Raw genomic sequence first — 26902 nt, forward strand, 5'->3', positions numbered from 1 at the left:
CTGTTGTGTTTATGTTGTGTTACGGTGCGGATGTTCTCCCGAAATGTGGTTGTCATTCTTGTTTGGTGTGGGTTCACAGTGTGGCGCATATTTGTAACAGTGTTAAAGTTGTTTATACGGCCACCCTCAGTGTGACCTGTATGGCTGTTGACCAAGTATGCCTTGCATTTACTTGTGTGTGTGTGTGAAAAGCCGTAGAGATTATGTGATTGGGCCGGCACACAAAGGCAGTGCCTTTAAGGTTTATTGGCGCTCTGTAATTCTCCCATAAATTTTACTTTTTTAAACCGATACCGATAATTTCCGATATCACATTTTAAAGCATTTATCGGCCGATAATAACGGCAGTCCGATATTATCGGACATCCCTAGTTGTCATGATCGCTTTAGGAACAAAACAAAACAAAATTCGATGCGATATGTTTCATTTCCAGCATGGAAGCAAAGCCAAGGAAGTCGGGTTAGTGAGCTAGTAAAGAGATGGCGAATAGCCTGGGTCGCAGCCGTGAGACCATCAAACATGACTTTTAACGTCACCACCTGGTACATGTTGGCGTGTTCACGGCATTTTCACACTGGTCAGTTTGAACCAAAGCCTGTTTTGTTCTGTTTCACATTTAGTAGGATGTTCCTGGAATAGAAAGTTCTGGAATCTTCCTGCTTGTAGGATTTATAAAAGGCTTTCTTTTACACACATTCATCCCCCGGAAGGTTTATTTATTTATTTTTTTTACTGTTGGATTTAGTGAAAGGTCAAATTACATTACTGAATAAAAGCACAGAGCACATCTGGAAGTGTGTGTGTGTGTGTGTGTGTGTGTGTGTGTGTGTTCGGGCAACGCTTACTTAATGGGGACATCACTCTGTTTACACAGTCACCTTTAGGGGACCTCTGACGGTATGGGGACACAAAAACAGGTCCCCTAAAGGGAAACCTTTTTAAATGATAGTCAGATCCATTCTGAAGATGCCTAAGTAATTTTTAAGCTTTGGCCCATAAAACATGTTTACTGTTTAGTTTGAGTATGTTAGTATATTAGTTAAAACTAATATATTTTTCCAAAAACAAAACCTGGCTTAGTGTTCTTTAGGATGACATTTTCAAACAGCATGGTTATAAAACATTATTACCTTAAAGTATGATTCACATCCAGAATTTTCCATCCTTCTATATATGGTAGTTGGAGTTGCAGACAACTTCATTACTGCTGAATAGCAGTTGTCAGTAATGTCACAGAAGATGCAGGATTTGCTTTAACATTTAAGTGGTGAAACTTCCTATAAGAGGACAGTCTGTGGAACGCTCTCCCTGACCACCTGAGGGCACCACAGACTGTGGATGCTTTTAAAAAAGGCTTAAAAGCCCTTCTTTTAAAAAAATTTTTTTGGGGGATATATACATACTAGCTATAGCTATTTGGTTGTTCTATTTTTCATTTTTATTTATTTATTTATTATCTTTTTATTTATTAAAAAAAAAAAATATTTATTTTTATTTTTTTTATTTAGTTTTTTAATACACTGTAGCACTTTGAGATTGTTTACTCAATATAAAGTGCTTTTTACAAATAAAATATATTATTATTATTATTAGCTGTAGTGCTGTATTCTGAGGATCATGTCATATTTAATTTGAACTTCTTTTTTTTTTTTTTTTTTTTTTTTTATAAATGGTCCTCAGTCGTCACGTAGAAATTTGTGTGAATTACGCAAAATTATTTAAATTTGGTCCCCATGAACCATATTAACTCTTTTTTTCCCAGGGTCCCCAGTAAGAATGATCAGCACATTACTTCATCAATCCAGAGATTTAAAGACGTGTATGAGCTAACTGGGCAGTGGCCATTTTACCTCATTTTCTTTATGCCTCCACAACCTGTAGAAAGGGTGGTCCTCACAAGTGATGATCAAAAACTTGGTCCCCATTCCAAATGATAACCAGTATGTGTGTGTGTGTGTGTGTGTCATGCATATGCAGCACAGGATGTTAGCTTAGCCACTCAGCACACTCCTTGCACCGCCAACACGTTGCAAGTCTGCGATGACATTTTCCCCTCCGGTGTTATTGTCCAGACAATCTGCGTCTCCATGAGTAATACCTGAGTATTGGCGGTGGAAACGAGCGTGTTAAGCGACGTGATGCAATCCGTGGCCCTCGTGAGCCAGCGAGTTGAGGGACTGAGCCTGACGTACACGTTTATCAATGTCCAGGGACGTAAACAATCTGAAGAACAGTTGTTCCTCAGTGCTGCTTCAAGACTCTTTCTTCAAAGCAGGTGGAGTTTGGCGACGAGAGAAGGCTCCGTTCATGCTGAAGACGTTAGGACGGGGGCTTCCAAAATGTGGCCTGCAGCTAATGTTTTAACGGCACATTCTAAAAATACAATAAAAAATTAAAGCTGCAAGCAGCGGTGGACGGGACCGACTTTGACGGCACATAAAATCCAAACCGGAACAGTAATTAAAACTCTTTGGTCAACTTTTAATCAGAAGGGGTAAATCTCTCTCCTGTGCTAGTTTGAAGCCGACACGACAAACGCGCTCAGAGGAGATAATGTTTGAAAAAAGGTGACCGGTTTTTACAAAACTTTTGTTTTGAAGGGGACCTATTAGAGGCTCCAATTACTTCACATCAAATATTCCATTAAAAAAAAAAAAGGTAGTGGCAAGATATTGCAGATTTTAGTTTTTTGCCATAAAAAAACGGGTTTTGACAAAAAACTTAAATATATACATTTTGACAGATAGACCTGAAGTTGATCAAGAGATTTAAGTGTTAACATTTGGGGCGGTATAACTCGGTTGGTAGAGAGGTCGTGCCAGCAACTTGAGGGTTCCAGGTTCGATTCCCGCTTACGCCATCCTAGTCACTGCCGTTGTGTCCTTGGGCAAGACACTTTACCCACCTGCTCCCAGTGCCACCCACACTGCTTTAAAGGTAACTTAGATATTGGGTTTCACTATGTAAAGCGCTTTGAGTCACTAGAGAAAAGCGCTATATAAATATAAATTCACTTCACTTCATTTTTATGACTGAAACCCTTCCGGGAAACTGAGGGGAGCCCTTAAGGTTATATATATATATATATATATATATATATATATATATATATATATATATATATATATATATATATATATATATATATACAGTATATATATACAGTATGTATATATATATATATATATATATATATATATATATATATATATATATATATATATATATATATATATATATATATATATATGTATATATATGTATATGTATATATATATATATATATATATATATATATATATATATATATATATATATATATATATATATATATATATATATATATATATATATACGCGTTCGGTCAGGAAAAAACACAAGAAGCTATATCATCCCTACAAGCCTGTTTATATATTTTATAAAATCAGGGAAACATATATATATATATATATATATATATATATATATATATATATATATATATATATATATATATATATATATATATATATATATATGTATGTATGTATGTATGTATGTATGTATGTATGTATGTAAATATATATATATATATATATTAGAGATGCGCGGATAGGCAATTTATTTCATCCGCAACCGCGTCAGAAAGTCGTCAACCATCCGCCATCCACCCGATGTAACGTTTGATCAGAACTGCACCCGCCCGCCATCCGCCCGTTGTTATATCTCTAATATTAATTTAAAAAAAAAAAAAAGGGTGAAAACTACGCGAATTGCACCTTGTGCAGACAAGATTTTTTCGATCGGACACGGAGGAATTAGCGATGTAAAAGACCACGTTGGGACAAAAAAACACAAGTCTAATGCCGTTGCTAGCGATACAAGTGGAAAACTTTCAATGTTTTTCGTCGCCCAAACAGATTCTTTGGATGTGATGAATGCCGAAGTTTTATTTACGGAGGCAATAATTGAGCATGGACTTCCAATCGCACTGGCTGATCACATGGGACAGTTAATAATCCAGGGTGTACCCCGCCTTCCGCCCGATTGTAGCTGAGATAGGCTCCAGCGCCCCCCGCGACCCCAAAAGGGAATAAGCGGTAGAAAATGGATGGATAATGTAATGCAACCTTTAAAAATCATTACGCGGTGATCGCGATCCCAAAAATAAACTTTTCTTGCATGATAATGTCCAGAAAAATTCGCTTTATATCACTATAGAGTCCTTTTAACGAATGAGTTTGATGGTTTATCACAAACCTTAAATGAAAGAAGTCCTTTGTTCTCCTGTAGCATGGCCTTGCTTCGTGTTTGGTGCGCGTGTCGGCTGTATTTCACAGCACGACATACTGTTAAAAGTGTTTATACTATTTATACTTTCAATTAACAAATTGAAGTCTTGTGAAAGGTTGACAGGATAACTGGCATTAACTGTCAAAATAATTTCAAACTATTGAAGTTAGCTTACAGAATAAACATGTCAATCAACCCATATGATTTTTGCTGTAATATTTTTGTTTTGAAAAGTCACTGTGACTGATAGAAAAGTGATGGTTTTAGCAACATTTTAACCTGTCTGAATGCTAATAATCATTTTGCGTCGGGGGGCGAAGCCCTGAACCCTCCACCAGGACTTTGTCCTGGACCTACCGGGGCCTGCGGCCCTTGGACCCTGGCTACTAGGTTTTTCTGATTTAAAAGTTGGCAGGTATGGTGAGGTTATAAAGCTTTTGCCTGTTAAAGAAAGGAGACTGATCCAATGGAGCACAGACTTGCGCGTGCCACGCTGTCATGACCCAGACGCACACCAGTGCGCAATCATATGGGAGCCGCGCTGAGCGCACCTCCAAGCACGTCTCGCTGCCGGCGACGGCCAGGTATGGGCCCACGCTCCAGCGCCATCCATTTTCAGGGCTAGTTGATTCGGCAGGTGGGTTGTTACACACTCCTTAGCGGGTTCCGACTTCCATGGCCACCGTCCTGCTCTCTATATCAACCAGGGTGAGCCCCACCCCTTTCGTGAGCGCACTGCGCGCGGAGTGACCCCTGTTACGCGCCCCCGGCAACAGGGGTGGCAAGCAGGTAAGCTGCGCGGGCGGAGCGCGCGGAGTGACCCATGTTACGAGCCCCCGGCCACGGGGGTGGCGGGCAGGTAAGCTGCTTACCTGCTGCGCGTGACGCCGGCCGCGGCGAAAGCGGACGAGGCGGGGTGTCGGTGCGGTGGGCGCGGTAGTGACCCTGGACGTGCGTCGGGCCCTTCTCGCGGATCGCCTCAGCTACGGCTCCCGGTGGGGCCCTCTCGGAGGAAGGGGCCTCGGTCCCGGACCCCGGCGAGGCGTCCCTTCTCCGCTCCGTAAAAGTGTCCATCTCTTTTCTTTTTTTTTCTTCTGTTGTGGCATATGCAGCAGGTGCCTGCTCGTTTTTCGTATGTGGGTAACAACATTTAACTATGTATATATATTTCCGAATTGGTTTAACTGCCACCCGCAAAAAAAAAAAAAAAAAAAAAAAAAAAATCTAATTAATCCGCCCGACCCGACCCGCGAGCGGATAAAATCTTTTTTTTTTTATTTCATCCGCCCGATCCGCGGATAATCCGCGGACTCCGCGGTTGTGTCCGCAAACCGCGCATCTCTAATATATATATATATATATATGTATGTATGTATGTATGTATGTAAATATATATATATATGTGTATATATCTATATATATATATACATATATATATTTAAAAAAAAAAAAAATAAAAAAAAAAAAAAAAAAAATATATATATATATATATATATATATATATATATATATATATATATATATATATATATATATATATATATATATATACATATATATATATATATATACACATATATATAGTCGATGTTTCTGTGGTTTATCCGTTATACAGTGCTCAATACCGGGGTAGAGTGGAATATACGGTAGGTCAGGATAAAACACAAGACGCTATATCATCCCTACAAGCCTGTTTCGCAGGTTTTATATATTTTTATATATTTTATAAAATCAGGGAATCCTGCAAAACAGGCTTGTAGGGATGATATAGCCTCTTGTGTTTTTTCCTGACCTAACGTATATTCCGCTGTACCCCGGTATTGAGCACTGTATAACGGATAAACCACAGAAACCTCGACATACATATACATATATATATATATATATATATATATATATATATATATATATATATATATATATATATATATATATATATAAAAAATGTATTAGTTATAAAAATGAAAAATATCAAAATGGCCCCCGCATGCTTTCATTTTTCAGTATGCGGTCCTCAGTGGAAAAAGTTTGGACGCCCCTGCATTCGAAGGAAACAATTTGGCCTTTTGTTATTTGCATTGGACACACACACACACACACACACACACACACACACACACACACACACACACACACACACACACACACACACACACACACACACACACACACACACACGCACACAATGCAGTGCTGTGTCCACAGCTGATCACAGCGTGCGACATCAATGTCAGCGTGCATCACGTGACGTCAGCGTGCACAGTGGCGTCATTGATCCTTCGTCGGCTTCTTTCAAAGTTAGAGTTGTCCTCATGGCGCTGCAACATGAATTTCAAAACGCAGTCTCTTTACTGGGGGGCCGCTGTGGGGAGCGTCCACTTCCTGCCTCGTGTCGTCACACGTGCACTTTCGTCACCGCCGCAGGAAGTCGGCCGAGTTGCTGCATCCACAAAGCGATGAGTTCAGTCGCTGAGAGTTGGCAAGATGCTCAAATCAGTTTAGTTTGCGCCCTCAATTCACCCTCATACACTAAGATAAGTGGACCACATCTGATTTATAAAAAAAATCTGATTTAAATCTGATTTTGTTCTGTTTACATTACAAGTAAAATGTGATCCAGTATAAAAGAGGAAAGGCCCCAATGGCCCCGTTTACACTGCACACCAAATCAGATTTTTTTTTGACACGGATCTGATTTTTTTGGCCAGTCTAAACGCTCCAAAGGGCTTCAGATGTGATCCTTTCACATTAGATTCAGGCCACATCAGAAGGCAGTCCTGAATCCGATTGGAATCGGATCTTTTCAAATGTGACTTCAGTCTAAACAAAAATGCGACTTAAATGCGACACGATTGCGACTTTTGTCATCTTTGGGCGAGCTACGTCATTTGTGTGCGTGTGTATGTATGTATGTATGTATAGTCGTGGTTTCTGTGGTTCCGTTATACAGTGCTGAATACCGGGGTAGAGCGGAATATACGGGAGGTCAGGAAAAAACACGGAGGCTATTTCATCCCTACAAGCCTGTTTCGCAGGTTTCCCTGCTCTTCAGGGGATTTTATATGTATGTATGTATGTATATATTTATATATTTCTATATATATATATATATATATATATATATCTATATATATATGGGCTTCACGGTGGCAGAGGGGTTAGTGCATCTGCCTCACAATACGAAGGTCCTGAGTAGTCTTGGGTTCAATCCCGGGCTCGGGATCTTTCTGTGTGGAGTTTGCATGTCCTCCCCGTGACTGCGTGGGTTCCCTCTGGGTACTCCGGCTTCCTCCCACCTCCAAAGACATGCACCTGGGGATAAGTTGATTGGCAACACTAAATTGGCCCTAGTGTGTGGATGTGAGTGTGAATGTTGTCTGTCTATCTGCGTTGGCCCTGCGATGAGGTGGCGACTTGTCCAGGGTGTACCCCGCCTTCCGCCCGATTGTAGCTGAGATAGGCTCCAGCGCCCCCCGCGACCCCAAATATATATCCTTATATATTCATATTCATATATATATATATATATATACATACATATATATATACATACATACATACATACATATAAAATCCCCTGAAGAGCAGGGAAACCTGCGAAACAGGCTTGTAGGGATGAAATAGCCTCCGTGTTTTTTTCCTGACCTCACGTATATTCCGCTCTACCCCAGTATTGAGCACTGTATATATATATATATATATATATATATATATATATATATATATATATATATATATAAATATAAATATATATATATATATATATATATATATATATATATATAATCTGAAAAAAATTATATCATATATATATATATATATAAATATAAATATTATATATACTGTATATATATGTATATTTAATATTTATATATGTATACATATACATTTATTCAGATTTTATATATATATATATATATATATATATATATATATATATTATAAAATCCCTCTGAAGAGCAGCGAAACCTGCGAAACAAGCTGTGTTTTTTCCTGACCTAACGTATATATGTATATATATGTTTATATGTGTATACAGTATATGTATGTATGTATGTATATATGTATATTTATGTGTATATATGTATATATAAATATATGTATATGTATATATATGTATGTATGTATGTGTGTATATAAATACTGTATATACAGTATATGTATTTATACATATATGTGTGTATGTATGTCTATGTATATATGTATGTATGTTTATATAAATATATGCATATAAATACATATACATATATGTGTGTGTGTATGTATATACGTATATATATACATACACACACACATATATATATATATATATATATATATATATATATATATATATATATATATATATATATATATATAAATCTCCTGATGATTGAGGGAACCCCCCCTCATGAAACAGGCCTGTAGAGATGAAATAGTCTTGTGATTTTTTCCCACACATACATATATATATATATATATATATATATATATTTCTTACATATGGCGACTATTGACGAGTGATGCGTGGAAAATTTGGCCATCGAAAAAATACTTTGCTCACCGAAACCGGATGTTGTGGTGACGCATCCACTTCCGCCGGCGGGTGGCGTCCTTCCCCGCACACACAAATGACGTCGCTCGGCCAAAGATGAGGTGAAAGTCACATTTAAAAGATCACAGATTCCAAATGGACTCCAACAATCTTCCATACGTGGGCCAAATCGTATACAAAAAGATCCGATTTGAAGCACTTTGGAGCGTTTAGATTGGCAAAAAATATCACTTGAGGGCAACAAAAAGAATCAGATTAGGCGTGTGTGCAACCATGAATTACACGCAAAGAAACGAAACGAGGCCTCAACATGACAGCTGTGCTGAACGACACTTCCTGTTGATTAGCCGCCACACAGGAAGTCAGTATTCATATGTTATTGTTGCTGAGAGAGGCACCAGCACCTCCCGCGACCCCGATAGGGACAAGCGGTAGAAAATGGATGGTATGGATGTTCACCTTGCTGGTAAATCTGTTAAAGGTTCTCCGGATGACAACACGTCTGTTAAAAGAGGGCTCAGGCGCCAAAGCAAGCGGAACGCCAAACGTGCCTCATTAATCATTTCAATACTTTGCCACATTTCCACAAAATGCTCCAGTTCATTCTTCTTCAGCGTGGAAGGGAGGGAGGATCCTTTTACTGGAATGATGGAGTCCAATTAGAAAAACACTAAATAGAGCATGCCTGGAATAATGGTAACTTAAGGCTTGTGATGATTTTAATCTGCATTTACCTTGTGGTCTACATCAGGGGTTTCCTCACCCTTTTGACCTTGAAACACAACTTTCCAACTACAGAGGGGCCCGGGACCCACTCAAATGTTAACACTGACTTAGTAACCTTACTCCTCATTATATCTAACCTACTTACACCTTGTCAAATAATATGAAAGCATGTGTTCAAAGCTCAGTCTAAACAGGAGGGGGAAATCATAACCTGCAGTGAGCGAACTCGTCCAAAAGATGGCGCCAAAGCACAAACAATAACACACCTATTCAGTGTCTTTGCTTTGTTTAGTTTGTTTTTTTAAACTAATCGCATTATGGCCGTCCATCCATCCATCCATCCATCCATCCATCCATCCATTTTCTACCGCTTGTCCCTTTTTTGGGGGGTCAGCAAAGAAAAATCCATAAGTTAGCCGCACCGTTTTGCAGAGCGTAGGAAAAAGTGATAGTCCGAAGTTTACGGTAACATTTATTAACACGCGCAAAAGTACCGTCGAGTACCAGTATCGATTCCCAGGTACCAGGAATTGGTACCGTATCGGTTCAAATGTGTACCCATCCCTATTGATCATTGCAGACTGCATTTAAAAAATATATATTTTTACGTTTCATGTTTTTTCTTTATGATCAATCAAATTGGTATCGGGGGCGCCCCCCTGTTGGAGGTACAACCCTTCAAATTTTAATCCAGTGGTTCTCAACCTTGTTGGAGGTACCGAACCCCACCAGTTTCATATGTGCATTCACCGGACCTGAACCATCCATCCATCCATCTTCTTCCGCTTATCCGAGGTCGGGTCGCGGGGGCAGCAGCCTAAGCAGGGAAGCCCAGATTTCCCTCTCCCCAGCCACTTCGTCCAGCTCCTCCCGGGGGATCCCGAGGCGTTCCCAGGCCAGCCGGGAGACATAGTCTTCCCAACGTGTCCTGGGTCTTCCCCGTGGCCTCCTACCGGTCGGACGTGCCCTAAACACCTCCCGAGGGAGGCGATCGGGTGGCATCCTGACCAGATGCCCGAACCACCTCATCTGGCTCCTCTCGATGTGGAGGAGCAGCGGCTTTACTTTGAGCTCCCCCCGGATGACAGAGCTTCTCACCCTATCTCTAAGGGAGAGCCCCGCCACCCGGCGGAGGAAACTCATTTCGGCCGCTTGTACCCGTGATCTTGTCCTTTCGGTCATAACCCAAAGCTCATGACCATAGGTGAGGATGGGAACGTAGATCGACCGGTAAATTGAGAGCTTTGCCTTCCGGCTCAGCTCCTTCTTCACCACAACGGATCGATACAGCTTCCGCATTACTGAAGACGCCGCACCGATCCGCCTGTCGATCTCACGATCCACTCTTCCCTCACTCGTGAACAAGACTCCGAGGTACTTGAACTCCTCCACTTGGGGCAGGGTCTCCTCCCCAACCCGAAGATGGCATTCCACCCTTTTCCGGGCGAGAACCATGGACTCGGACTTGGAGGTGCTGATTCTCATCCCAGTCGCTTCACACTCGGCTGCGAACCGATCCAGCGAGAGCTGAAGATCCTGGCCAGATGAAGCCATCAGGACCACATCATCTGCAAAAAGCAGAGACCTAACGGACCCAAACCGTAATCATAAAATGATGTTGTTATATTAAAGACATACTAATAAAGATATACTTTACAAACAGAAAGTTACAGGAATGTACACATGATCCCATGTTTACATCTCATTGTGCAACATGTGAATGTTTTAGTGGGAACTAAATGCGATATCTGAAAGGGGTTCACATTATTTCCAAAGCAGGACCCCTCCACCCAGACATATAATACTAGTACACAGCTCATGAAAAACAATATGTTATAGTCATTGTAAGTGGGCCAAAACACTTATATTAGAAAATAATCTCATGGAAATGACTGCTGTCATTTGATTATAATAATAAAACATTGAACTTGTTATTTAGTCAGGTTTGGGACAGGCGTGCATGTGCACGTCTGACGTCGCTCACATGTGCTCCACCGAATGCTCAAGGAGTTTTTGCATTTGCTCACACATATGGAAAGTTAGAGGGAACATTGTTTGGGGGTATCCATAATACGCCGACAGGGAGAAGTTTTTGTTTACACGATGAGTCGGGTGTGTCTTGACCTCCGCGGCGGAGGCTCTGCCGAACCCCTGAGGCCGACTCACCGAACCCCTAGGGTTCGATCGAACCCAGGTTAAGAACCACTGTATTAATCCATTCATTTTGTGTCTACTCTCCCAACCACCAATCAGCAGAGAGTATTGTTTCTGGCTCCGCCCCTTGGCAACATTTACAAAGCAAGCAGTTTGTGTCACCTCCGCCCTTTGTCCACCAGGGTGCAGCGTCCGGTGCAGACAGTGTGACGTGGCCATGCCAGCCCCGCCTCCCCCTCCTCCCCCAGGAGCCCCGCCTCCGCCCACCTTTGCACCCGTGAGTCAATCAACAGGACACTTGTCAAAATCAGGGTCAGGTTTCCTTTCACGATGTGTGTGTGTTGTGTGTGTGTTGTGTGTCATGTTTAGGCGAGCCGTGGGGAGCAGAAAGGAAGAAACGCTCTGTTGTCGGACATTTGTAAAGGTTCCAGACTCAAGAAGGCTGTCACCAATGACCGCAGTGGACCGATACTCGACAGTAAGATACCGGACAGTAAGACCGAGGCTGCGACAGTCGTACCTCAACTTGGGATCGTTTTCTCCTTGAATTGAAATCCATTTATTCAGGGGTTCTCCCCCCGAAAAACGGCACCATTTGAACATGTGACATGCCTTAACGTTGCAACTCCAAAAAAAATAATTAAAAATTTAAAAAAAAATTGAAAATACCCGTAAGTTGAGGTACCACTGTATTAGTGAATTATATTTATATAGCGCTTTTCTCTAGTGACTCAAAGCGCTTTACATTGTGAAACCCAATGTCTAAGTTACATTTTCAAACCAGTGTGGGTGGCACTGGGAGCAGGTGGGTAAAGTGATACAACGGCAGTGACTAGGATGGCAGAGGTGGGGATCGAACCTGGAACCCTCAAGTTGCTGGCACGGCCACTCTACCAACCGAGCTATACTGCCCCACTGTATGAATCAGGGGTGTCCAAAGTGCGGCCCGGGGGGCCATATGTGGTTCATAGCTATTTTTTTTACCGGCCCGCCTTAGAGTCGTTAGCATTTTAATAATAGCATGCTAAGGTTTTTTTTTTTTTTTCAAATTTTGCCTCAGCGTCAAGTATTTTGTTTCTTGACAAATGGTACCTTTTAGCATGATAATGTTATTTTTGCTACCTTTGTTTAGCTAATTCTGTAAATATACACCTCAGTCATATTTTGGTACTTGTTGCATGCTAACATGAGCCGGCTAGCATTTTAAAGGAATTGTTTCAGGTACACACTTAAGAATGATATGTTTCGGTACTTGACGCATGTTAGTTAGCATTGCACCTGCGAAATTAGCTAAAAAAGCTAGCATGCTAATGTTAGCATGCTAGCTTTTTTAGCTAAAAAAAAAACTGGCACATTACCGTTAGCATGCCAACAGGTATCATTTGTCGAGAAACAAAATATTTGACGCTGAGTCCTAAACCTGCGAAATTAGCTAAAAAGCTAGCATGCTAAATGTTATAATGCCAGCTTTATTAGCTAATTTTTTTGCTTAAAAAAAAAAAGCTGGCATATTAACGTTAGCATGCTAACAGGTATCATTTGTCGAGAAACAAAATATTTGACGCTGAGGCCTAAACCTGCAAAATTAGCTAAAAAAGCTAACATGCTAATGTTAGCATGCTAGCTTTTTTAGCAAATTTTTGAGCTAAAAAAAATCTGGCATATTATCGTTAGCATAACAGGTATCATTTGTCGAGAAACAAAATATTTGACGCTGAGGCCTAAACCTGCGAAATTAGCTAAAAAAAAAAGCTAGCATGCTAATGTTAGCATGCTAGCTTTTTTAGCTAATTTCGCAGGTGCAATGCTAACTAACATGCGTCAAGTACCAAAACGTATCATTCTTAAGTGTGTACCTGAAAAATTCCTTTAAAATGCTGCGAAATTAGCTAAAATTGCTAGCATGCTAATGTTAGCATGCTAGCTTTTTTAGCTAATTTCTCAGGTTCAGGCCTCAGCGTCAAATATTTTGTTTCTCGACAAATGATACCTGTTAGCATGCTAACGTTAATATGCCAGATTTTTTTTTAGCTAATTTTGTATGTATACACCTCAGTCATATTTTTATAATGATGCATGCTAACATTACCATGCTAGCATTTTAAAGGATTTTTTTCTGGTACACACCTCAGAATAATTTATTTTTCGCAGGTTTAGGCCTCAGTGTCAAATATTTTGTTTCTTGACAAATGATATCTGTTAGCATGATAATGTTATTTTTGCTACCTTTGTTTAGCTAATTTTGTAGATATACACCTCAGTCATATTTTGGTACTTATTGCATGCTAACATGAGCCCGCTAGCATTTTAAAGGAATTTTTCAAGTACACACTTAAGAATGATATGTTTTGGTACTTGACACATGTTAGCATTGCACCAGTAAAATTAGCTAAAAAGGCTAGCATGCTAATGTAAGCATGCTAGCTTTTTTATCAAATTTTTGAGCTAAAAAAAAGCTGCCATATTACAGTTAGCATGATAACAGGTATAATTTTTCGAGAAACAAAATATTTGACGCTGAGGCCTAAACCTGCGAAATTAGCTAAAAAAAAGCTAGCATGCTAATGTTAGCATGCTAGCTTTTTTTAGCTAATTTCGCAGATGCAATGCTAACTAACAAGCGTCAAGTACCAAAACATATCATTCTTTAGTGTGTACCTGAAAAATTCCTCTAAAATGCTGCGAAATTAGCTAAAATTGTTAGCATGCTAATGTTAGCATGCTAGCTTTTTTAGCTCATTTCTCAGGTTTAGGCCTCAGCGTCAAATATTTTGTTTCTCGACAAATGATACCTGTTAGCATGCTCACGTAAATATGCCACATTTCCTTTTTCTTTGATTTTTTTAAATTTTTTATATTGTACTGGTTTTGAAGGGGGAACAACCAAAATGGTCCCCGCATGCTTTGGTTTGCCAGTCCGTGGCCCTCAGTGGGAAATGTTTGGGCACCTTCGGTATGAACGTAATGGATGTAAATGAACCACAACTCATACTTCTTGTTTGCATCTCAGACCCCAAAGGTGGAGGGAGTGCAGGAGGAGGAGGAAGTTCGGGCGGAGCGGGAGGCGGTGGAGGTTTTGGTGGCGGGGCCTCTCCTGGTTTAGGGGGCCTCTTTGCAGGAGGGATGCCAAAACTGCGCTCTTCATCCAACCGAGACTCCGCTGGTAAAAGTGACAATAATGGTGAAAAACATGAACGTTGAATTTTCACACGTCGCGTTCTCTCCTCCAGACTCCACGCCCCCCAGGGGACCGGCGTACCCCCCAAGTCGCTACAGCGGCCCCAGCCCCTTCAGCAGCGGTGGGCACTCCGGCGGTCCTCCAAAATTCCCAGGGGCGTCTTCTGTGGTCCGTGGCGGCGTTCTTGACTTCCCCAAGAACCGGACAAGTCTCTCGCCGAGGCAAGACACTCCTGGAGGTCCTCCACCCGTGCCCAACACGCCGCGGCCCAACCAGAACTTCAGTCCCCGCGGTGGGCCGCCACCTCCTTCCGGACCCAGAGCCAGCCCTGCGTCCGGGCCGCCGCCCCCTAGTCTTCCCCCAGGGCGGCACGGGCCCCTTCCTCCGCCGCCGGGGGCACCAAGGCCCGGGTTCTCCACGTCGTCGCCCACGCCATCCTCCAACAGCGGCAGACCGCCTTTGCCGCCAGCACCAGGGGGGAGGCCCACGCTTCCTGACGACCGACCTCCTCCCCCGCCGGCGCCGGTCGGGGGTCACCGGCCGTCGATGCCCCGTGACCTTCCCCCTCCACCTCCTCCCGCCGTCAACTGCAAACCTCCCTCGTCTGCTTCCCCGCGCTCTTCTGGGGGAGCGCCGCCTCTCCCGCCCGGGCGCCCGGGACCTCCTCCTCTACCGCCCACGCCGGCCGTGGGGGACGACCACAGCACGCCTCGGCTACCCCAAAGGAACAGCTCGCTCCACAGGTGAGAAACATGTGGAATATTTATCTGGATAATCATGAATTATGGTCCGTTCATGATGTCGTTCCTCCTCCAGCAATTCCCCACATACCCGCACGGGACCCCTGCCTCCGCCGCCCAACGAGAGGCCGCCATCCTTCGGAAGAAACCAAAGTTCACCACGCGCAGGTTGATATCACACTTTACGCCGATACAGTGGGTCGATACTAAAATATCCATACCCCAGATACCAGAAATGTTTGCTCTAATATCGATTCTCAAAGCAAAATATTGATACTTTAGGTCAGGGATGGCAACTATTTCCATACTGAAAAGTCAGGTGGCTATATTAATAATAATAATAATAATAATGAATTACATTTGCAACGCAATTTACATTTGTTAAAATCTCAAAGTGCTACAAAGTAATAAAAAAATAAAATTAATAAAAATGAATAATAACAATAATACAAAAAATAAAAATATTGGTATTTTTTTATATAAAAACAATTCTAACAACAGATATTGTGTCAACTTTGTAATATTGGTGACAAAGTATATTAATATTAATTATTAGAACAATTCAGTTTTTTCTCATTATGTACCACTTTGTTTTGCTCTTTTTTTTTTACTGTTTTTTTCCCCTTTAAGACAATAATAAAAAAAAAAATAATAATAATATGATTGTGTAGCTACATAACCTAGTGTGTCAAAAAATTCTGCCTGTATGAAAATATTCATTTTCATTTACATCATTTTAACAGTGTTATTATGGTTGTTTTATTTTTTAAATTTAATTTATAAGTTAATTAATAGTAAATAAAAAATACTATATATTAATATATTTTATTTAGAGAGCATCTATTATTTTCGATCAGGGGTGTCCAAACTATTTCCACCAAGGGTCGCATTCTGAAAAGTCAAGGTTTTTAGCTTTTTCTCATTATGTACCACTTTGTTTTGCTCTTCTTTTTTTTTTTTTTTTTTTACTGTTTTTTCCCCCTTTAAGACTAGAATAAAAATATTAATACTAATAATGCGATTGTGTAGCTGCATAACCTAGTGTGTCAAAAATTCTGCCTGTATGAAAATATTCATGTTCATTTACATAATTTTAACAGTGTTTGGGGTGTCCAAACTATTTCCACCAAGGGTCGCATTCTGAAAAGTCAAGGTATGGCGGGGCCATATTGATAATTTTTTATTTTTTAAAAAATGCTTAAAAAAAAAAAATTAAAAAAAAAGATGCTATAAAACAGATATTGTGTCAAGTATATTATTATTATTATTTATTAGAAAAATTTAGCTTTTTCTCATTATATACCAATTTTTTTTCTCAGTTTTTTCTACATTTTCACTATTTTTCCCCTTTAAGACTAGAATAAAAATATTATTAATAATGCGATAGTGTAGCTGCTTGTATGAAAATATTCATGTTCATTTACATAATTTTAACAGTGTTATTATGGTTGTTTGATTGTTTTTATTTAATTCATAAGTTAATAAATAAATACATAAGAAATACTATATATTAATGTATTTTATTTAGAGAGCATTTATTTTTTTAGATCAGGGGTCACCAAACTATTTCCACCAAGGGTCGCATTCTGAAAAGTCAAAGTATGGCGGGGCCATATTGATATTTTTTTATTTTAAAATATGCTAAAAACAGATATTGTGTCAACTTTGTATTATAGGTGACAACGTATATTATTATTATTATTTATTAGAACAATTTAGCTTTTTCTCATTATGTACCAATTTGTTTTCTCTTTTTTTTGTAAATTTTTACTGTTTTTCCCCTTTAAGACTAAAATAAAAATAATAATAATATTGTGATTGTGTAGCTGCATAACCTAGTGTGTCAAAAATTCTGCCTGTATGAAAATATTCATGTTCATTTACATAATTTTAACATTATTTAGAGAGCATCTATTATTTTAGATCAGGGGTCTCCAAACTATTTCCACCAATGGTCGCATTCTGAAAAGTCAAAGTATGGCGGACCCATATTGATATTTTTTTTTTATCTAAAAGAAAATGCTAAAAACAGATATTGTGTCAACTTTGTAGTATAGGTGACAAAGTATATTATTATTATTTATTAGAACAATATGTGGGCTATACCGAGGATGTCGTTGTGGCTTGTGCAGCCCTTTGAGACACTTGTGATTTAGGGCTATATAAATAAACATTGATTGATTGATTGATTGAATTTAGCTTTTTCTCATTATGTACCATTTTTTTTTCTTTTTTTTTTCCACATGTTTACTGTTTTTCCCCTTTAAGACTAGAATAAAAATAATAATAGTAGGATTGTGAAGCTGCATAACTTAGTGTGTGAAAAATTCTGCCTGTACGAAAATATTAATGTTCATTTACATAATTTTAACTGTTTATTATGGTTGTTGTAATTGTTAAAATTAATTAATAAGTTAATTAATACAAAAATAAAATAGTACTATATATTAGTATTTTTTATTTTGAGAGCTAAACTTCACTGCAAGGGTTGCATACTGAAAAGTCAAAGTATGGCTGGGCCATATTGATATTTTTTTTATTTAAAAAAATGCTAAAAACAGATTGTGTCAGCTTTTGTATTATAGATGACTAAGTATATTATTAATAAATATGAGAACATTTCAGCTTTTTCTCATTATGTACCAATTTGTTTTGCACTTTTTTATCTATATTTTTACCGTTTTTTTCTTCTTTAAGACTAGAATAAAAATAATAATAATAATAAGATTGTGTAGCTGCCTAACCTCGTGTCAAAAATTCTGCCTGTACGAAAATGTTAATGTTCATTTACATAATTTTAATCATTTAAAAAAATTATAAGTTAGTATTATTTTATTTTTTGATTAACTTACTGAACATTGTGTATGGTTTAAGTATATTTTATTTTGAGAGCTTCGAATATTTTAGATCAAGGGCTGCGTACTAAAAAATAAAAATAAAAAATAAAAATAGCAAAAAAAATAAAAATAAATTGCAAAAAACTTATATATATTTAATGGCAACACTTTGTGTTATAGATGACTAAGTAAAATATTATTACTAGTTTTAAAAAGTCAGATTTTTCTCATTACTTTCCGATTTTTTGCTCTTTTCTTCCTATATTTATTGTGTTTTTTTAGATAGTCATGTTATTATTCGAAAATACACAACTTTTAAAATTTTAGCAGACACGTCTGGTATATTTGCACAAAGTTTAGGTATCCGGTATCCGCAGCCTGAATTTTATTTGGTATCAGATCGGAAAGACAAACGCCGGTATCGCACATCACTACCGTTTACCTCCGCCTTCCGCAGGGCCGCTTCCTCCGCCGCCCCCCGCGGGTCGCAATGTGGGCGGCGGCAGCGTGAGGTCATCGCCGGGGCACTCTCCGATCGGACGGATGGGATCGGATTCCCCTCGTGGCGGCCCCGGTGGCAGACCCCCTCTGCCTCCGGACAGACCCGGGGCCGGGGGCGCCCCTCCTCCGCCGCCGCCGCCCATGGGCAACGGTTTCCTCAACTCGCACCACAACCAGACACACGGTGAGTGCTGCCAACTGGATTTATTCCATTACAATTGGATGCGTTGTTATAATATCTGATCCCCCGATGCCCCGCCCCCAGATGACTGGGCGGCTCGCTTCACTTTCCACCCGGTGTCGGACCTGCCGCCGCCAGAGCCGTACCAGCCCTTCCACAAGACCTACCCCAGCAAGATGGGCAAGGCGGACAGCAGAGGTCAGCCTGACACTTTAGCATGCACACAGTGCCACCTGCTGGCAGAAACATATAGGAGGGTCAAATGAGACAGAAGGAAATAAATAAATACACATTAAAATATTTTAGGTAAAGGTCTCATTAATTGATTATAATTTAAATTAAATACATAAATGTGTTAATACAATATAAAAGTATATTTAAAAAATAAATAAATAAATAAAAAAAACAAAAAACTGCCATATCTTTTTTGTAGTTGTATTCCTTTTTTATTATTGTTATTATATTATATTATAAGTCGCAGATTTATATGTTGTGAAATGAGTTATTTTCACAGGAATATTTTGTAAATGTTTTTTACATACTTAATTGTTTCCAAACGGTATCTGTAACAAGGCAGTAAAACGGCTGATCAAACAAAACAGAAGTCATCGTCATGGGCCCGCTAGCCGCGTAAGCTCGCTCTCCAATCAGCTAAACAGACTTAATAACTAGAGATGTCCGATAATATCGGCCGATAAATGCTTTAAAATCTAATATCGGAAATGATCGGTATCGGTTTCAAAATGTAAAATGTATGACTCTTTTAAAACGCCGCTGTACGGAGTGGTACACGGACGTAGGGAGAATTGCAGAGCGCCAATAAACCTTAAAGGCAATGCCTTGCCTGCCGGCCCAATCACATGATATCTACGGCTTTTCACACACACAAGTGAATGCAAGGCATAATTGGTCAACAGCCATACAGGTCACACTGAGGGTGGCCGTATAAACAACTTTAACACTGTTACAAATATGCGCCACACTGTGAACCCACACCAAACAAGAATGACAAACACATTTCGGGAGAACATCCGCACCGTAACACAACATAAACACAACAGAACAAATACCCAGAACCCCTTGCAGCTCTAACTCTTCCAGGACGCTACAATATACACCCCCCCCCCCCCCCCCCGCTACCCCTTACCCCCCCCACCTCAACCCCGCCCACCTCAACCTCCTCATGCTCTCTCAGGGAGAGCATGTCCCAAATTCCAAGCTGCTGTTTTGAGGCATGTTAAAAAAAATAATGCACTTTGTGACTTCAATAATAAATATGGCAGTGCCATGTTGGCATTTTTTTCCATAACTTGAGTTGATATATTTTGGAAAACCTTGTTACATTGTTTAATGCATCCAGCGGGGCATCACAACAAAATTAGGCATAATAATGTGTTAATTCCACGACTGTATATATCGGTATCGGTTGATATCGTAATCGGTAATTAAGAGTTGGACAATATCGGTGACTCCACGGTGACGTTTTGGTGAATTTCCTAAAAAATGTCCTAAAAAAAAAAATAGCTCACACAATTTAACAAATAATAAAAAAGATGAATAATTAAAATAATTAGAAAAATACAATTCATCTTCGGGCCTCATTTGCTCATAAAATTCGGTAGGTCTTTATTTGTGTAGCACAACTATTGGCGCTATCCTATGAGCGATTTATTTTAATTTTTTTCAGGCCTGCGGGCCTTACATCGCAAAAAGTCAGTGTTCAAAAACAAGGAAAAAAATACAAAAATGAGGGGTATTTTATTTGAACTAAGCAAAATTATCTGCCAATAGAACAAGAAAATTCGGCTTGTTAAGACTTTCCAAAACAAGTAAAATTAGCTAACCTCAATGAACCCCAAAATACCTTAAAATAAGTATATTCTCACTAATAACAAGTGCACTTTTCTTGGTAGAAAAAAAATAGACCTTTTTGCTCAAAATGTTGAAAAATATTCTTAAATGAAGTAAATGCTAGTGCCATTATCTTGACATAATGATATGCGCTCGGCATGACATTTCTTGAAACCAGCAAACTTATACTAAAAACAAATTTATTGTTCTTAATGGAAAGGCAACAAGGCAAGCGCTTGTTACTCTCGGGGTCTCCTAGCCGCTCAGGCAAATCATATGCTCTAAAGATGCATTTTTCCATCGATTAAATTAGTGCGCATTTATACAGCCTTTTTTATTGTAATTTTGAAGAATTTATCTGAATGTGCATGAACTATTTCTGTTCAAAATTGTTTGAAATGTTAAATGTTTAAATATTAACTGTCAGTTTACTGTACTGTGCCAACTGTACTACTATATGAGTACATCTTTTCTATTGTTTCATTGAAAATAAAACAGCAAAGTCCTTTTGGCTGTCATCTGTTTTAATTATGAGACACAATTGTGTCAAAATCATGATTTTTTTTTTTTTCATACTTGAAGTAAGAAATTATTACTTTAAAAAAGTAGTTTTATACTTGTGAGTGTTGATGACACAGTTGATATTCTAGTTTCAAGCATGTTTTACTCAATATAGGTCATCAAATCTCAGCAACAAGCTGTAATATCTTACTGAGATCATTTAGGACCAAAACACTTAAAACAAGTAAAACACTCTAACATAAAATCTGCTTAGTGAGAAGAATTATCTTATCAGACAGAAAATAAGCAAATATCACCCTTATTTGAGATATTTCATCTTACTTAGATTTCAGTTTTTCCAGTGTAGCTTGGACACCCCTTCCTGAAGGATTTACACAACTCCCGTTGCCTCAACAAAGCAAAAAGCATCACTAAGGACAACACACACCCTGACTTCCACCTGTTCGACCTGCTACCATCGGGCAGGCGCTACAGGTGCATTAGAGCCAGAATAAACAGGCTCAGAGACAGCTTCTTTCCCAGAGCTGTCACCATCTTGAACTCTAACTTATAATAATAATTCACCCCTATACAATATCCTACCCTAATACCCTACTGTGCAATATTACCCTTCGAGTGCAATACATCCGACACTGATTGTTATTTATTACTCCGGTACTCTTGTCTTGTTCTGTATTTCTATAGTGTTTTGTATATTGTACAGGATTGCTTATTATTTTTATTGGATAGTAGTCTGTTTATTTAAATTGTTAGTTGTTTCTTTATTACCTCTTGTGTAATTTATTTTTACCCCATATTTGTTCCCACTACCGCACCTTAAGTTGGAGTCCTTAATCTTGTTATATGCAAATATAATGACAATAAAGTCCATTCTATTCTATTTAAACCCATCCAAGTAGTTCAGTTTGCTAATTCAGCTTGTTTTTTGTTTTATCGTTTGGCAGGTTCGGGTAAAAAGGAACGAGGCGCTCCCCCTCTTCCTCCTACACCCAGGTGAAAAAGATGAAGACAAACATGCGAAGTGGACCAAAAGGACGGACGACAAAAGTGTTAAGAGAGGGGGGAGGGGGGGACTATGTTTTTGTTTGGAAGAGTTTTATCCACTAATCAGACAAACGTTCCAGCCTCCACTATCACAAGATTCCAGTTCATGCTTTGCCTAATATTTTAATTATTCCACAATGTGTGTGTGAAGAAGTCGTTCATTCGCACAAAACCAATCAAAGTGTCACTCAGCTTCCTCAGGGGATCCCTTTTTGTCCTTTTTTTCGGCTTCAAATGTGGCGAGTCGTGTTCATATCGTGCCTTTTCCTGTCGGCCTGCTTCACGGCGTGGAAGGAGATCCGCCAGGGATGACCCCCGTGTGCCTTAAAGCAGATAATATATGACAAATTGAGAATATTATGCAGATAAAAAGCGTCGGAGGGAATGCAGTGATTTAGCCAAAGTGCGTTTACTTACGTGTGAGTGTTCCTGAACGCTACTTTTCCTTTCCTGATTGCACATCTTTGGTTCAAGTCTTTAATGGCTGTTGCTGTTGTTGTTGTTGCACACGGCACTGATTCTTCTTTTCTGCTGGTTTGTTGTGAACGAGCCACCTGTTGGACCATGAAAGACCTGTGTGTGTGTGTGTGTGTGTGTGTGTGTGTGTGTGTGTGTGTGTGTGTGTGTGTGTGTGTGTGTGTCCAAGGAAGTGTTAGCGAGGGTTTGTTGTTTCAACAACTGTGCAGTATTATGTTGTTTGTGCGTTACACAACAATGCTTTGGTCTTTTGCATACATGACGGGTTAATTGTGCACAAAAGTGGCTCCGACTTTGTTTTACACGACAATCAGAAGTGAAATAAACTTACAGTTCCACCCTGGCGGATGTCGTTCATATGAAAGGAACACAAAGTCTTTTTTTTTTTTTTTAATGGCACATTCTTAAAAAAATATTATTACAAAAAGAAAAAAGAAAAAAAAGTGGAATAAAAGAGAAGACATTGCAATGTTGACTCTACACAAAGCTGTTTTTTTTTCTTTAAACCTGTCATTTCTCAAAACATAATAATGAATCAAAATCAATGTTGTTATGAATTATTGACCTATAGAAGGCTCCAATTACTTCACATCAAATATTGCACTTTGAAATATTTTTAGGGCAAATATTTCATATTTTGTGTTTTTTTTTTCTTTAAATCTGTCTTTGCTCAAAACATAATAATGAATCAAAATCAATGTTGTTATGAATTATTGACCTATTAAGGCTCCAATTACTTCACATCAAATATTGCAAATATTTTTGGGGAAAATATTGCCAATTTTGTGTGGTTTCTATGACAAAAAGGGCAAACAACAATTAAACCATTAAAAAAAATAATTAAAAAGTGGAATAAAAGAGAAGAAATTGCAATGTTGACTCGACACAAAGCTGGAATATAGGCTGTTTTTTTTCTTTCTTTAAACCAGTCATTTCTCAAAACATAATAATGAATCAAAATCAATGTTGTTATGAATTATTGACCTATAGAAGGCTCCAATTACTTCACATCAAATATTGCACTTTGAAATATTTTTAGGGCAAATATTTCATATTTTGTGTTTTTTTTTTCTTTAAATCCGTCATTGCTCAAAACATAATAATGAATCAAAATCAATGGTGTTATGAATTATTGATCTATTGAAGGCTCCAATTACTTTAGATCAAATATTGCATTTTGGATTTATTTTTGGGGAAAATATTGCATTTTAATTTTTTTAATTTTTTTTCTTAAAGTCTGTTTTTGCTCAAAACATAATAATGAATCAAAATCAATGTTATGAATTATTGACCTATTGAAGACTCCAATTACTTTAGATCAAATATTCCACTTCGGATTTATTTTGGGGGAAAATATAGCATTTTTTATTTCTTTAAATCTGTCTTTGGTCAAAACATAATAATGTATCAAAAGCAATGTTGTTATAAATTATTGACATATTGAAGGCTCCAGTTACTTCACATCAAATATTGCACTTTGTATTTATTTTTGGGGAAAATATTGCATATATATATATTGTTTTTCTTTAAATCTGTCTTTGCTCAAAACATAATGTATCAAAAGCAATGTTGTTATGAATTATTGACCTATTGAAGGCTCAAATTACTTTCACATCAAATATTGCAAATATTTTTGGGGAAAATGTTGCCTAGTTTGTGTGTTTTTTATGACAAAAAGGGCAAAAAACAAATAAACCATTAAAAAAAAAAAAGTGGAATAAAAGAGAAGAAATTGCAATGTTTTTTTTCTTTAAACCTGGCATTTCTCAAAACATAATAATGAATCAAAATCAATGTTGTTATGAATTATTGACCTATAGAAGGCTCCAGTTACTTAATATCAAATATTGCACTTTGTATTTATTTTTGGGGAAAATATAGCATTTTTTTTTTTCTTTAAATCTGTCTTTGCTCAAAACATAATAATAAATCAAAATCAATGTTATGAATTATTGACCTGTTGAAGGCTACAATTACTTTAGATCAAATATTCCACTTCGGATTTATTTTTGGGGGAAATATAGCATTTTTTTTTCTTTACATCTGTCTTTGCTCAAAACATAATAATGTATCAAAAGCAATGTTGTTATAAATTATTGACCTATTGAAGGCTCCAGTTACTTCACATCAAATATTGCACTTTGTATTTATTTTTGGGGAAAATATTGCATATTTTGTGTGTTTGTTTTTAGAAAAAATCTGTCTTTGCTCAAAACACAATGAATCAAAAGCAATGTTGTTATGAATTATTGACCTATTGAAGGCTCAAATTACTTCACATCAAATATTGCAAATATTTTTGGGGAAAATGTTGCCTAGTTTGTGTGTTTTTTATGACAAAAAGGGCAAAAAACAAATAAACCATTAAAAAAAAAATGGAATAAAAGAGAAGAAATTGCAATGTTGACTCTACACAAAGCTGGAATACAGGCAGTTGTTTTTCTTTAAACCTGGCATTTCTCAAAACATAATAATGAATCAAAACCAATGTTGTTATGAATTATTGACCTATTGAAGGTTCCAGTTACTTCACATCAAATATGGCACTTTGAAATATTTTTAGGCGAATATTGCATATTTTGTGGTTTTTTTTCTTTAAATCCGTCATTGCTCAAAACATAATAACGAATCAAAATCAACGTTGTTATGAATTATTGACCTATTGAAGGCTCCAGTTACTTTAGATCAAATATTCCACTTTGGATTTATTTTTGGGGAAAATATTGCATTTTATTTATTTTTTATTTTTCTTAAAATGTGTTTTTGCTCAAAACATAATAATGAATCAAAATCAGTGTTATGAATGATTGACCTATTGAAGGCTACAATTACTTTAGATCAAATATTCCACTTCGGATTTATTTTTGGGGACAATATAGCATTTTTTTTTTCTTTAAATCTGTCTTTGCTCAAAACATAATAATGTATCAAAAGCAATGTTGTTATAAATTATTGACCTATTGAAGGCTCCAGTTACTTCACATCAAATATTGCACTTTGTATTTATTTTGGGGGAAAATATTGCATATTTTGTGTGTTTGTTTTTAGAAAAAATCTGTCTTTGCTCAAAACACAATGAATCAAAAGCAATGTTGTTATGAATTATTGACCTATTGAAGGCTCAAATTACTTCACATCAAATATTGCAAATATTTTTGGGGAAAATGTTGCCTAGTTTGTGTGTTTTTTATGACAAAAAGGGCAAAAAACTAATAAACCATTTAAAAAAAAAAATTTAATAAAAGAGAAGAAATTGCAATGTTGACTTTACACAAAGCTGGAATACAGGCAGTTGTTTTTCTTTAAACCTGGCATTTCTCAAAACATAATAATGAATCAAAATCAATGTTGTTATGAATTATTGACCTATAGAAGGCTCCAGTTACTTAATATCAAATATTGCACTTTGTATTTATTTTTGGGGAAAATATAGCATTTTTTTTTTTCTTTAAATCTGTCTTTGCTCAAAACATAATAATAAATCAAAATCAATGTTATGAATTATTGACCTGTTGAAGGCTACAATTACTTTAGATCAAATATTCCACTTCGGATTTATTTTTGGGGAAAATATAGCTTTTTTTTTCTTTAAATCTGTCTTTGCTCAAAACATAATAATGTATCAAAAGCTATGTTGTTATAAATTATTGACCTATTGAAGGCTCCAGTTACTTCACATCAAATATTTCACTTTGTATTTATTTTTGGGGAAAATATAGCATTTTTTTTTTCTTAAAATCTGTCTTTGCTCAAAACATAATAATGTATCAAAAGCAATGTTGTTATAAATTATTGACCTATTGAAGGTACCAGTTACTTCACATCAAATATTGCACTTTGTATTTATTTTTGGGGAAAATATTGCATATTTTGTGGTTTTTTTT

At 37.7% G+C, this 26902-nt stretch overlaps 1 protein-coding gene across 1 annotated transcript in view; it reads left to right on the plus strand.

Moving 5' to 3' along the window:
- wipf1b (WAS/WASL interacting protein family, member 1b) overlaps positions 1–22913 on the plus strand; it is a 61415-nt gene extending 38502 nt beyond the window's left edge. Inside the window, exons 3-10 of the mRNA XM_061966489.1 lie at positions 11870–11964; positions 12057–12165; positions 14698–14850; positions 14918–15608; positions 15682–15773; positions 18900–19127; positions 19209–19322; positions 22442–22913. Coding sequence (XP_061822473.1) covers positions 11905–11964; positions 12057–12165; positions 14698–14850; positions 14918–15608; positions 15682–15773; positions 18900–19127; positions 19209–19322; positions 22442–22494 — 1500 coding nt within the window. The 5' untranslated portion in view covers positions 11870–11904 and the 3' untranslated portion in view covers positions 22495–22913. The remainder of the gene's footprint in view (positions 1–11869; positions 11965–12056; positions 12166–14697; positions 14851–14917; positions 15609–15681; positions 15774–18899; positions 19128–19208; positions 19323–22441) is intronic.
- The last annotated feature ends 3989 nt before the right edge of the window (positions 22914–26902 follow it).

The sequence above is a fragment of the Nerophis lumbriciformis genome, linkage group LG02, assembly GCF_033978685.3.
Source record: "Nerophis lumbriciformis linkage group LG02, RoL_Nlum_v2.1, whole genome shotgun sequence".
In the NCBI taxonomy this organism is placed as follows: domain Eukaryota; kingdom Metazoa; phylum Chordata; class Actinopteri; order Syngnathiformes; family Syngnathidae; genus Nerophis; species Nerophis lumbriciformis.